The following is a 14,054-nucleotide window of genomic DNA, read 5'->3' on the forward strand; positions in this document are numbered from 1 at the left end:
GTGTGTTGCACAATTCTTATTTAGTCAACGAATATTGAATGCCTGCTTAGTTCCAGGCATATTCCCCTTTACAGTTCTAAGAGGACGTAAGAAATTATCCCCATTATATGACTGAGAAAACTGAGTCTCAGAGAGGTTAAGTAAATTGCACGAAGTCACACTTCTATCAAGGGGCAGATTTGCAATTTATACCCCATTTGTCTGGCCTTGAGACCACTGCTCTTAAACCCTGGGTTGTGGTGCCATGTGGCAAAGGATTACCTTGGAAGACTTAAGAAGGAAGGGCTATTTCAGAGAAAGTTATAATCTTGGGTGGAAACGGAGGGATTTTAAAACTTACTTATTGTAAGTATGTCTCAACCTTTTCTTCTTATAGGTTAGAAAAGATATAGAGAAAGGCTGAGAGATTTCTCTCATACTATAGGACTGTAAAAGAAAGAGAACTTAAGTAAAGAAAGTTTGACCCTGAAGAACTCTTCTTTATCTGATTATTTTGCTTTCCTGTAGTTGAAAATGGAGCCAAGTGCAACAAGATGCTGATGATAGAAAAGAAGATGATTGGCTGGGCACCAGTTGGACTGAGGTCAGCATCCAGCCCATTGTACCAATAGGTATTCTACAAATGTATTTGTTGAGCTAATGAAGGAATAAAATCACTTTCCTCCTTTCTACTGCTCTAGTTCTATTAAGTGTGATACATAGAACAATTTATAGTAAATATTTTCTTTAGACATTTGAGAAAAAGCTCTGTAAGATAATTTGGCTATTTTGATTCTCCGTTATGGGTTATCTTAGTCTTTGATATATCATTCCCTCCTTGTAGTGAATGCTTAGTCTTTCAACTTATTTCTATTTTATTAGGAAGTGATACTTTTATTATAACACTCAGGAAAGGGTGGAAGGGGTGGGCTCATGCCTGTAATCCCAGCACTTTCGGGGGCAGAGGTAGGTGGGATCGCCTGAGGTCAGGAGTTTGAGACCTGCCTGGCCAACATGGTGAGACCCTGTCTCTACTAAAAATACACAAAAATTAGCTGGGTCTGGTGGCACACACCTGTAATCCCAGCTACGCAGGAGGCTGAGGCAGGTGAATCACTAGAACCTGGGAGGCAGAGGTTGCAGTGAGCTGAGATCGCGCCACTGCACTCCAACCTGGGCAACGAGAGTAAAATTCTGTCTCAAAAAAAAAAAAAAAGGGAAGAAGATGATACAATGACTTTCTCTATCCTTCCATAACCCATTAAAACATCATTTGCCAGTAACCACTGTTTCTGAAATTTTAAAACATTTTAAAATTCATATTGCCTATTTTGAATAAGGGGAGTTTGTTGTTAATTGGGGGTTAAAGTCAATGCCTAAAGCAAAAATCTGGCATAGTCAAGATCATCTTGAACTCCTTTGAATCACCCTTAAAGTTTAATATATGTGAAATTAGTACATATAGTAATATGTATTCACATTTAGAATTGAGAGCCCCTGAGCTACACTAAGGGAAGAAATAAAGGGACCGTCTGTATGTAAATGCCCGAGCCTTTTTGCCTTTCTTCCCTTAGGGTAATTCTCAAGTTTTCGGTGTGAATGGAGAAAGAATGGAAAATTCCAAAGTGTTTTTCCTTGCCTACACATTTAACTCCAATTTCTAATATTAAGCCACTATCGCCTTAATACGTGTTATGTTTGTTGTTTTGAGAATTAGGAAGAAAAATGAATAAAAGTAAGTGGGTTTCATGTTAGACATGTAGTAGGTACTCGGAAAATACTGGCTGTTACTCTAAATCTTGAATGATAGAATCCATCTTTAAAAGGTCACTGAGAAGAGCATGGCCACCTGGTGCTTGTCATTCATCCCACATGGGCCCTTCCTCTGTGGCCCCAATGAACATCTGCCACTCTCAAATGCTCAGGCATTGGTCTCATCTTTATTGAACTTAGATGCTAAAGCCACAAGGTCATTGAATGCATGTATGCTATCACTCCACCCCTTCCTGAATGTTATAATGAAAGTATTACTTCCTAATAAAATAGAAATAAATTGAAAGACTAAGCATTCACTAGAAAGAGGAAATGATACATGAAGGACAAAGAAAACCCAGAACTGAGAATCAAAATAGCCAAGTTATCTTCCAGAGCTTTTTCTCAAATGTGTAAAGAAAATATTTACTCTACATTGTTCTATGTGTTATACTTAATAGAACTAGAGCCATAGAAAGGACGTAAGTGATTTTATTCCTTCATTAGCTCACCAAATACATTTGTAGAATATTGGTAAGATGGGCTGGATGTGGACCTCAATTCTAACCAAACCCTAATAGGAATAATCTGTAGACACAGAAATAAGAGTTAAATTTCTGGACTTTAACAGAAAGCTACTTTCAAGAAGACTATACTGTCTGTGAATGTCTGAATTATATGCAAACTCATTTCTCTTGTTCTTATGCAGAATTTGATGAGAACTATGTGCCAGCTCTGGAAATGATCTAGGTATCATTGCTTTCACTTAATCTACCCTCAAAATAGAACTGAGTGCTTTTCTATTTACCATATCCATAAAGAACCTGATATATGGGATCCAACCTGGAAAGACTCCCTCTGCTGTACACACAGCACAGAACATATTATTTTTGGCAAAAGGAACACCATGACCCCCATATAAACTTCTTTGGAAGCAATATTTTCCCTTTAGTCTTTTTTCTTTCACATACCCCTCTTCAAACCTTGTATGTGCAAGTCAAATAAAGCTACTATGACTGGATTGGGAAAAAATGACACAGGACAAAGATATTTTATCCCTCTGGTTCCTAGCTCTTGTTGACCATTTCACATGTACTATTCAGTTTCTAGGCAGGTAAGAAAATAAATCAGCTCTTTCTGGCCTTGTTTTTTTGTAAAGACTAAGGACTTGCTTGGTGTTTGTTCTTTATGAAACTAATAAAGACCTTTCCTTTTTCACTGTTTAATACAGGACCCAAGGGAGCCTACACAAAACCAAACAGATAGTACCAGGAGATGGCACGTTTCATTCTTTTAAAAATATCTACAAGATGAATTCAAACAGGAGCCATGAGTCATCTAGCATAATTCTATCATGCTGTTTCACAAAAGGTGTTTAATAAGTAATATTGTTTGCTTCTTGACTAATCAATTTGAAGACAGACAATTAAACAGGAACAACAACAGAAAGAAAACAACAAAACCTAAAAAATTTCCTTCCACGAGTCTAGTGGCTGGAGAGAATTTTGTAGGAATGCTTATAACTACCAAAAACACAAATCTCAGCTCAGTGCTGAGCTGAGTTTAATTAGTGCTTCTAATTAGAGCACCGGATTCCATTACCTGGAGAGATTCAGATTTCCCTTGGGTTTCATTACAAAGACCAAAAACTTCCATTTCCTTTCCTATACATCACCTGAGATAACTTCTGGTGGTTCCCACTCTGGGGAATTGATTCCTAATTCATGTCCTGCCCAAATCTGCCCAAGCGTTCAAATGTCATGAACACCAGAGTATAAGGCTGATATGATTTTTAAGCTCCCAATATTTCCTGTCCCCTACTGCTGCTCCAGCTTCTTGCTTGCCTGTCAAGGGCAGTTTCTGCTGGACCACAGAGCTCCCTTTTTGTTCTAGGGTGAATTCATGGTATTAATGAAAGGTATTAAATGCCATTAGCACCTATGGAAGGCTTTTGTCTCCTAATCTGAAAAGCTGAGAAAACACTGGAATAAAAGGAGTTTGGGATTGAAAGTGGTATGTATCTGAAGCATTTTATCAACAAGAAATGGAGGAAGTTTATGCATTGACCATCTCTTGTTCTGAGGCAAGAAATAGAACTAGACCCATTCAATAGCACTTTAGACAGCTAGTCACTATTTATAATTTCTGGTTTCTTTTCTCTAAGTTGACCTAAATGACTCTAAGGTGATCTTGGGAATAACAATACAGAAAATGTGAGTTTATAATGTGTAAAGCATTTATTTTTTCATTTATTCAAGAAAACACTGAAATCTATGGACTGTGTACTCAGCTATGTGCTGGGAATATGAAAATGAACAAAAGCATTCAATCACATTGGAGTGGCTAGTGCAGTATTAAATTCATATGTAAAGACAAAATAAGGGCTAGCACTTAGTGAGTGCTTAGCAGTTCTGTGCTCTAGCCATGCATTAACTTACTTAGCACAATGACCCTGTAAGGTACCAATGTACTTCTAATTTACAGGGTAAAAAAGCCAGATGCACAGGAAAGTTAAGTGACTGCCCAAGGTCATAGAGCTAACAGATGTCTGAGATCAGATTCATACTCAGGCATTCTGGCTCCAAAATATACTGTTATTTTGGCAAAGTGTCATGCTATCAAACATTTCTAATTGTCACTTAATAACCTAAAATTCCATTTATTTCAGACTCCAACTCTATCCCAAAAGGATTGTGTATAATTTACCACCAATTACAAGAACTTTTATTATTGACTGATACTCTCTGAAGTAGATAAGGATTACTACACTGATTTTAGAAAAGAGAAAACTCAAGCTCGAAATGTAAATTGGTTTGTCACATAGCCATTTATTCATTCATCTAACACAAGTTTTTTGAACATATGTGACATTACAAAGAAGATTAAGACATAATCTCTCTCTTGGGAGAACGAGGTGGGCGGATCACGAGGTCAAGAGATCGAGACCATCCAGACCAACATGGTGAAACCCCATCTCTACTAAAAATACAAAAAAATTAGCAGGGCATGATGGCACGCGCCTGTGGTCCCAGCTACTCAGGAGGCTGAGGCAGAAGAATCGCTTGAACCCAGGAGGTGGAGGTTGCAGTGAGCCAAGATTGCATCACTGCACTCCAGCCTGGCGACAGAGCAAGACTCTGTCTCAAACAAAACAAAACAAAACCAAAAAACAAGACATAATCTCTAAGGAGCACAGAGAAATATTATGGAAATGACACAAAATAAGCAATTAATGCTGTCTCAGAGGAGGCACTATGTGTAAAAGACAAGCCTTTTGCACAGCACTACCTGCCTTCTCAGATATGATGCAGAGATGAAGCTTTAAATTTGTGTTCCTTGTATATTAAAGTAATTAAGTTATCGTCCTTCAAAATGTTTAAGTCCCAAGTACCTTGTATCAATATACTCTCCTATGAACAATTTCATGTAGTTGACCTTGAAAATCTACAGTTTATAATATTTCACTGCTCTCAGTCATTCAAATAATTATTGAATACCCACTAACTAGAAGTCACTGTTCTAGGTGTGTGAACACAAAGTGAAAAGGACATGTTTCTTACTGTCAAGAAATTTTAATTTAGTAAAAGAAATCTACCCAGAAATAAATACAATACTAGACAGAATGTGTTTACTGCTGACAGAGAGATCCAACAATCTGATATTGCACATAGAAGAGAAACCAATTAATATACTCTTAACTTAGAAATTCATTGATAGCTTAAATGTGAAAGGTATTCATGAGTGAGAACGATAAAATTGAACATCTTGATTATCAGACTATTAGACATGAACTGAGTTGTGGGCTCTCATGAGACGTTTAAGATATTAAAGGTGTTCCTTTTTCTATATTATTTTCTATAATATATCTATTTTAATAATTGTATGCTAATAATGTAGCCGTATTTATCAAATACTTGCTGTGGTTTAAATAGCCTGAACTCTGAGCTCTAAAATCAAAGGTTTCTAAACCCTGCAGTCATTATTCTCTCCGAGGGAGTACAGGAAGAGGATAAATTAAGACATCATCTGCTTCTTGTGGTGAGGTTTGCATCATCACGACTTTTTCAATCTTAAATATCTCTGCATATTTAAAGACATGTTCAGCATAAAATAGAAACTCCTTAGCATGCTTTTCAGAACCCTTCCTGATATCCACACCTGCTTCTACGACCTTCGTCTCTCATCACTTTAGGCGTACACCCTACACTCCTGGCAAATTGGATTATCTTAGGTTCCCCAAACATGGCATCACTTTGTACCATCCAGCCCTTCCTCGACGCTTCTTGCCCCGTCCTTTCAAACTTATCTCAGCCTGTCACCTCCACTGGGGAGTCTTCCTTGACTCTTTTTTCCCTAGGCCAGATTAAGGGTCTCTGCTCTGTGTACCCTAATGCTTTGGGCTTACTCCATCATAGCTTTCCCACAGCCCAGTGCCCTTCTCTTCCCTTGCCTCTCATCTAAACTTGACTGAGAAGGTCTGGAAAGCAGGGATTATATCTTCCACTGGGTTCGCTCAAGTACCCATCTGATGCATGGGAAGAATAGGAACACAATATATTAGCTGAATGCAAATATGGAAGAAGAGAGGGAGGGAACACAAGTGGCTTTAGTTATTTCTAAGTGAAAGGGGAGTTGTTCTGAAAAAGAGGAAATTAAGACAAGCTGCTGAGGAACTATAAAATTGAAAGTAATTACATTTTCCTTGATATCAAAATAAGATTTAGCCTTTCTTGAATTCATTTATATCACTCAATAAATTCCTTCTGGATAATATTTTTCAGGTACTCTACTTGGGCAGGTTTTTTAAAATTTCAATCTATACAGCAACTGGACCATTTGAAATTAACTGTTTTCCTCAACTCGGCCTAAAATGTGTTTATTTTGAAAATGGTAAGATCACGCATCTATCATGTGTATATATATAAATGAAAAAAATGTACCAAATTCCATGCTTAAATGTTTTCATCTGAAACAATGATGCTGCTATAAACATTACTGTGCATCACTGTAAATATCTTGCAAAAGCAACATCATCTTTTTTTTTTTTTTTTTTTTGAGACGGAGTTTCGCTCTTGTTACCCAGGCTGGAGTGCAATGGCGCGATCTCGGCTCACTGCAACCTCCATCTCCTGGGTTCAGGCAATTCTCCTGCCTCAGCCTCCTGAGTAGCTGGGATTACAAGCACGCGCCACCATGCCCAGCTAATTTTTTGTATTTTTAGTAGAGACAGGGTTTCACCATGTAAGCATCATCTTCTTGGAAGACATTAAAGTTTCAACAGCTATGGCAGAAACAATGGAAGCTATAACAATTGTTACATTTCAAACTACTTTTTATGTGTTTCTTTGGCCACCCCAACTTTTGCTTTATCTTTGCTTTCAGGCTGACCACCCAAAAATCAGACCATGTTTGTAAAATGGATTTGACCTCAGTTTCCTCTGCTTGCTTTCTTCAGTGAAATCAAGTGCCTAGGAATGGAAGGGATAGGAAATGATACATTATGAGCAGTCAGTCATGTTTTACAGTTTTGGGTTCAGTTGCAGCTGTCCTATAAATATAGGCTCACGCCTTTCTGTTTTTGAAACATGTATTTCTCTCTGATTCAAACTACATTCCCTTGACAATGATGAATACATTTGAGGTGATCAATAAATATCAACCGTAGCTCGTTTTCTGTGAACACAGTAGCAGTATAATAAATAAGATAATCTACAATCCTGAAGGATGAATATTTTGGAGGAACAAGGTGATTATTCTAATAGGTGCTATATTCATATTTCATGCCATGTTCTCATGAGTCTTAGCAACATCTGATAATTAGAGCAACTCTTCTCCAATCAGCTATTAGTCATTGTCGACAATTGACACTCACTTGTATATTCTGCTAAGTGATTTAACAAATAGCTTCATTCACCAAACACATTAGGAAATTCTAAAAAGAATAGGAAGTATATCAGATTCTTGAGTTACATGGCTCACTCTTCACTTGAATCCAGCGGTTGGTTTACAGCAATGGCATCTCAACATCGCCACCTGCTGCTCACTCTGGGTCCAAACATGCATAACTCAAGCCACAGACTGCCAGACATTACCTCAGTGAGAAACATTCCTGAAACGGGTAATCATCAAACCCTAGCAGAATTAAAGGCAATCCACTGCACTCCTGGAGCCCTAGACAAAGGCAGTGAGGGAGCTGTTGTCAACGTGGGCAATTAAGTGATAATTATATTTTACTGAATTTCACAAATTGGAAAATATATTGGCTTTTGGATTTTTTGTATGTTTTGATCTCTGCTATATCCCCAGCATTTAGAACAATGCCTGACACATAGCAGTGGCTCAATAAATATATACTAAATAAGTAAATATGTAAAGAGAAGAAGGGTAATTATTCTCATGAATTCATCTTTAAATAATAAAATAAATATTGTGACATATTTCTAGTAACTAATAATATCCCTACCTAGAACTGTTAGAGAGAAGAATGAATGAAAATGAAAGGAGGTGTGACGTGGTGGCTCACACCTATAATCCCAGCACTTTGGGAGGCCGAGGAGGGTGGACTGGATCCCCTGAGCCTAGGAGGTCAAGACAAGCCTGGGCAACATGGCAAAATCCCGTCTTTACAAAAAATACAAAAAACTAGCCTGGTGTGGTGGCATCCTAGCTGCCTGGGAGGCTGAGGTGGGAGGATTACCTGAGCCTGCAAAGTCAAGGCTGCAGTGAGCTGTGATCATGTCACTGTACTTCAGCCTCGATGATGGTGAAACCTTGTCTCCACTCCCCCCGAAAAAAGAAAGAAAATGAAAGGGGGGAGAGAGTCTCTTCAATATATTTAACCAGAAATATGATAACAACCTGGACGAAGAAAGAAATATATATGAGAAAATTACTAACAGTCTATTCTGCAGATAAAATGGGATATTCTTTTTAACAAAATTCAAAAAAAGTAAAAAGTATATTTAAAAAATCATATATTTCACTTTTTACCGAGCTGATATTCAAGCTATCCCACTCACTTATTTATATATTGCCCACAATACTAACAAATTTGTTACGCTAATATTTGACAAAGAAATGGAAAAAGTAATATTGACCTAGCTTCAACAATTTTGGAACAAGAGGTTGTTTGCTAAAAAATAATTCCTCTTACCCAGAATGAAACTGATTTTCAAGGAAAGTACCTTTTTGTAAAGTGCTGACTTCAAGTTTTATTCCTGCAGTGCTAACATCCAGATCTGCATGTATTGGGAGAGAAAGTTCATGGATCTCTGGTGCTCCCACTGGTAGGTCAAGAATGCAGGATTCTGACCCTTCTACATCTGGGCAGATGTAGAAGTGTTGAGTCCACAATAGCAACCTCCAGGGTTGAAGTGATGTTGCCCTCCAAAACAAAGAGCAAACTTGCTTCCTATTTGCTGTAAAACTGCAGATTCCCCAAGTTTAGGGTTCCTTTCCTGAACCCCATCTGCTACAGCTGCATACATCCATCTGGGCCCAGCTGCATCACCCAGGGAGAATTGGCACTGGGAGAGCGGATGTGGCATACCAACACTCTGGCTACTGCTTTGCTGTGATAAATCACCTCTGACCCAGAAGTCAGGAGTCTTCTGTAATCATCCATGAAACTGTGATGAGTTAACATGTTAGCTTGAAAGCCGGGTAAAATCTCAAGGCCCTCATAGTTCTTGAGAGCATGACTTCATCCAAGAACAGGACTGTTCACAATTAGGGAATCCCAGTGTACTCAAGGCACAATAAAGTGAATTTTCAAGAGGAAAATTCAGTGTTTTGGAGACAACTGGTTATATAAACTGAAAATACCTTTTCACTAGTGTAAACAGAATTTTATTCTAGAAAAAATTTTGAGGGATTTTGAAATTATATATTAATTTTAAAAATTCAGTGCTTTATTTAAACTAGGGTTATGAGTGTCACATTAAAAATTGAGTACAGTGGTCAGATTTTTGTAAAATTTGGAGATTTTACAATATCAGTAAAAAAGAAAAATACCATTTATAGGCCACAAGAAGAGTTTTCTTTTTAAAGTGGATTTATACTATATGATTTCATCATTTATTTCTACCTAATAATATAGTAAAGAATTCACTACAAGAATCATGATCAACAATCTACTTTCCCAACTCCAGCTTTGGTTTTTGCTAAGGGTAGAAATATCCATTATCTTTCACATAGAGTTCTTAGATTTGGAGTCAGAAATTATTTTCTTGATACTTTGTAAAGGGAGAGGATTCTAACACTATTCTGAGTGCCAGGTGGCTATAGAACATGCTATAATATGGATAACCCCAGTGGAGCTCATTATGATTTGTATAGTTAGCATGCCAAGGCTTTCAAATGATAAAACAGGGAATCTAGAAATCAAATGTTTTTGTGGTCAAGAAGCATGAATTCTCTTCTCCAATCTGTCCTGAATTACTGTATGAGTCTGAGAAAGTAACCACTGTCTTCTTCTCCTTAAAAAAAAAAAAAAAAAAAAAACTTTTGCAGGAGATATTCCTTCTCTGTTAAAACCAGGAAAATATCCCAGCAAAGTACAAAATAATGACATCAGAGAAAGCAACAGTAAGAAAATGAGAATGGAAGAAACCGTATTTTCCAGGCTTTAAACTATAGGGTTTGTACTGGAAGCATCGTTTTATAGCAATATGTTTGATAACTCTTTTCCTTAGAAGCAGTATTAACTGACTTGCAGATGACCCACTCATTTTGAAGAATGAATATGCAATGTAAATTTAAAAGTCTCTTATTCAAAAACAAAATTACTGAGGAGAAACTTAACTAGCACCTAACATCTAATTAGTTCAACAGCTCCAGTAATATGGTATATCTGTTTCCTCTCTTAAAGAAATTCCCAATGACAAATAATTTGACAATAAATCTTTAACATTTTACCACAACTCAGCACCTCTGTTTTGAAATTTTACTATTTATTGTTTAAAAAAAAACTTTCTTATTATTAAAAAAGTTCAAAATTAAGTCACTATTTTGATATACACCAGGACACTGTATTCAGGGTGTTGACGTTGTGATTTTAGATCACCATGTACCAAGTTTCCACAGTTTCCTCATTCAATTCCTGTCACATTGTCTGCTTTGAAAACAACAGTGAAATTTGAAGTATGAAACAATTCCAGCAACACCATTTGAAGGTGTATGTTACATTGGAAAAGGTAGAAAATGTTTTCAAATAAGATCACCAGCCTCATATACTGCGCTGTTCTCAAGTGATGTGAACAGGTGAACATTGCTACTTAGCAGGAACCACCTGTTGCAATCAATGCCCAATGAATCAGAGAGGAGAAACAGCACTTCTCCAACTCAAGAAGACCTGGAGATGGTCCAAAGGCAGATTTCACTTTGGATGACTCAAAGAGGCAAGACTGCGGCAAAGCAATCAGGCTAAGGCACTGTTTCTAGACTTATGGCTTGTGTGCAAAAAGCTTGCAATATTCATATATTTTTACCTAATAAAGAAAAGAGGATTTAAAAAAAACAGAGTCCCTTTGGTAAAAATTGTAAGATGTTTTTAAACCTTGATATATTTATGATAATTGTCTTCCTCCATGAGAAACACTACAATGTGGGCACAAGTGTCCCCCCCAAAATAGAACAATGGCAGCTGTAAGATAAAACCCTCATGAGGCTAGCCATGGTGGCGCATGCCTATAATTTCAGCACTTTGGAAGGCTGTGGAAGGAGGACCACTTGAGCCCAGGAGTTTGAGACCCTGTCTCTCCAAAAAAAAAAAAAACCATGAAAAAATTAGTTATGCATGGTGGAATGTACCTACGATCCTAGCTACTTGGGAGGCTGAGGTGGGAGAATCAATTGAGTCTGGGAGGTGGAGGCTGCAGTAAGCTATGATCACACCACTACACTCCAGCCAGGGCGACAGGGCCAAACCCTTTCTCAAAACAACGACAACAACAAAAACCATCCAATCAACCAAACAAAACACCTCCCCCCCCCCCAAAAAAAAAACCCTCATGAGGTTTGCTGTTTTTAAAGTCACCCTTTACATGTGAAAACAGTCTTTTAGTTTTGAGAGCCAAATAATGGTCATGATAGGAATATATGTTAAAAGCTCTTCTTTGCTATCAATTTTGAAATTCTACATGGAGTTCTAACTTCTGTGATGTGCTCCAGCCGGCTGAAGTAATGAGTCTTTTACTGGTCTGCCTGATTACCAAAAATTATCAACTTGACCTCACACTGACCTTGTTAGCACTGTTAAAAAATTCATTTGCCTCCTTTAACCAGGTATTCCTTTCCACCATGAGTTGACCAAATTCTTCTTGAAGCTGACTCAGTTTCTGGTGAGAGAGCTGGAGGTGTTCTTTCTCCACATAGTCCTTTGACAGCAGAATTCCCAGTGCCTCCCTCTTCAGCTTCTCAACAGCAGAATTCCATTCCTGCAAGAGATCACTCTTAAGTTTATTTTACAACTCTCCCCTGTTATGGACTGAATGTTTGTGTTGCCCCCAAATTCCTCTGTTGAAATCGAATCCCCAAGGATGATATTAGGAAATAGGACTTTGGGAGATGATTAGTGACCTTATAAAAAAGGCCTGAGAGAGCTGCCTTGCCCCTTCCACCATGTGAGGATATGTGGGTTAGGAGTCTGCAACCCAGAAGAGGGCGTTCACCACAACCCGACCGTGCTGGCACACTGAGCTCAAACTTCCCACGCCCAGATCAATGAGACATAAATATCTATTGTTTATAAGCCATTCAGTCTATATTACTTTGTTATAACAGCTCAAAGCAACAAAAACACCCCTTTTTATAATATCTAAGATTCAGAGAACATTTAAATGTGTTGAGTATACAAAAAATCTGCCATTAGATTTTCAAATCATGTAAGTGTAGTAAATACTGTAGTGGTAAATGCATCACAACAGGTTTGAGTACCATATAGATGTAATGGGAAAAGACACAGAAAGAGGATAAAAAGGGAGAGTAGAAAGAGGCAGGAAGTTGGGATGAATGACCAGCAGAACTCCCAGCTGACCTGAATACAGGTCACTTCCATTTCTGTTAACTCCACCTAAAAATACACTCCCAAGACAATGAACAACAGTTGTAAATCTCAAACTCTTTTTGTCCTATTTTTATTCATTTAAGTATAAAAACATATCTTTCCCACAATTCTGTCTCACTGTCAATGTGGGTAAATGTGTGCAAGAAATGAAGAGAAATCATATGTCATATGGCTGTTATTTTTGTGTCTGCCTACACATAGGGCTGTTAGGTTGGTAGAAAGGTATTGGGTTGTTTTTTTTTTTTTTCTGCCTTTCAAGGTAATTACCTTTGCACCAACCTAATAAGATGAAGTTCTGTTACTCTTCATAAAATGAATAGCTGTTATTGTTCTGTATTTCCTCCTTTATTATATCAGTTTCACCTTTCAAGTCTTCACTCTTATATAGACCTTTCAGAAATTGAAAAGAGGTAGATTTTTACTTTTTGTTGCATGAGGATGGAAAAACAACAGCGAATTAAAATACGAGTTGGAGTAAATCAAACATATTGACATTCAATTTTTTTGAAGGGAAATTCAAGTTTCTTGCAAAAGTCCTGAAGTCAGACCGACTGTCATAAAACAATGAGTATCACTAACATGGCCGTCTTGTTAGTGAAGTTTCCGGTATCCATATAAGCTAAGGTTGAGTGATAGACATAGGCTACTTGTTAAACATGGAAAATTTAGCACAAGGTTTCAGAAATCTCAGTCTGACTCCATCCTGCCTTGTTCTACCAGTATGAAGTGTCCTATTATTAAGTTACATTTGTTATATTACATTATATAAAATAAGTAGAATTTTAGTGCTGTTTGCCATTATTGTTTGCATTCATTCATTCATTCACAGAGTATGCTAAGTACTATGTACCTGGCACTATGCTAAGACAGATGCCTTGGGGAATATAAAAAAAGAATAAAATGGCCTGCGTGGTGTCTCACGCCTGTAGTCCCAGCACTTTGAGAGGCTAAGCCAGGCAAATTGCTTGAGCCCAGGAGTTGGAGACCAGCCTGAACAATATAGAAAAACCTCGTCTATATAAAAAATACCAAAAATCAGCTGGGCATAGAAGCACATGCTTGTAGTTCTAGCTACTCGGCAGGGCTGAGGTGGGAGGATCACTTGAGACCAGGAAGTCAAGGCTGCAGTGAAGTGTGATCATGTCACTGAACTACACACACACACACACACACACACACACACACACACACACACACACAAACTCTCTCTCTCTCAATACAATAATAATTAGCAGGTGTTAATATAGAAATTGTACAC

General features: G+C 37.7%; 1 protein-coding gene and 1 long non-coding RNA gene across 4 annotated transcripts in view; one reads left to right on the plus strand and one right to left on the minus strand.

Moving 5' to 3' along the window:
• LOC103793711 (uncharacterized) overlaps nucleotides 1-5,148 on the plus strand; it is a 46,522-nt gene extending 41,374 nt beyond the window's left edge. The window contains exons 5-7 of the long non-coding RNA XR_004744546.3: nucleotides 2,441-2,481; nucleotides 2,963-3,102; nucleotides 4,400-5,148. This is a non-coding gene — a long non-coding RNA (uncharacterized LOC103793711). The remainder of the gene's footprint in view (nucleotides 1-2,440; nucleotides 2,482-2,962; nucleotides 3,103-4,399) is intronic.
• CCDC141 (coiled-coil domain containing 141) overlaps nucleotides 1-14,054 on the minus strand; it is a 194,619-nt gene that overhangs the window by 79,786 nt on the left and 100,779 nt on the right. For 2 of the 3 annotated variants that reach the window (XM_035304426.3, XM_078327323.1), the window contains exon 7: nucleotides 11,973-12,167. The exons of the other annotated variant lie outside the window; for it this stretch is intronic. In XM_035304426.3, the coding sequence (XP_035160317.2) occupies nucleotides 11,973-12,167 (195 nt within the window). The remainder of the gene's footprint in view (nucleotides 1-11,972; nucleotides 12,168-14,054) is intronic. 3 annotated transcript variants of the gene reach the window in all.

This window comes from Callithrix jacchus, chromosome 6 (assembly GCF_049354715.1).
Source record: "Callithrix jacchus isolate 240 chromosome 6, calJac240_pri, whole genome shotgun sequence".
In the NCBI taxonomy this organism is placed as follows: Eukaryota; Metazoa; Chordata; class Mammalia; order Primates; family Cebidae; genus Callithrix; species Callithrix jacchus.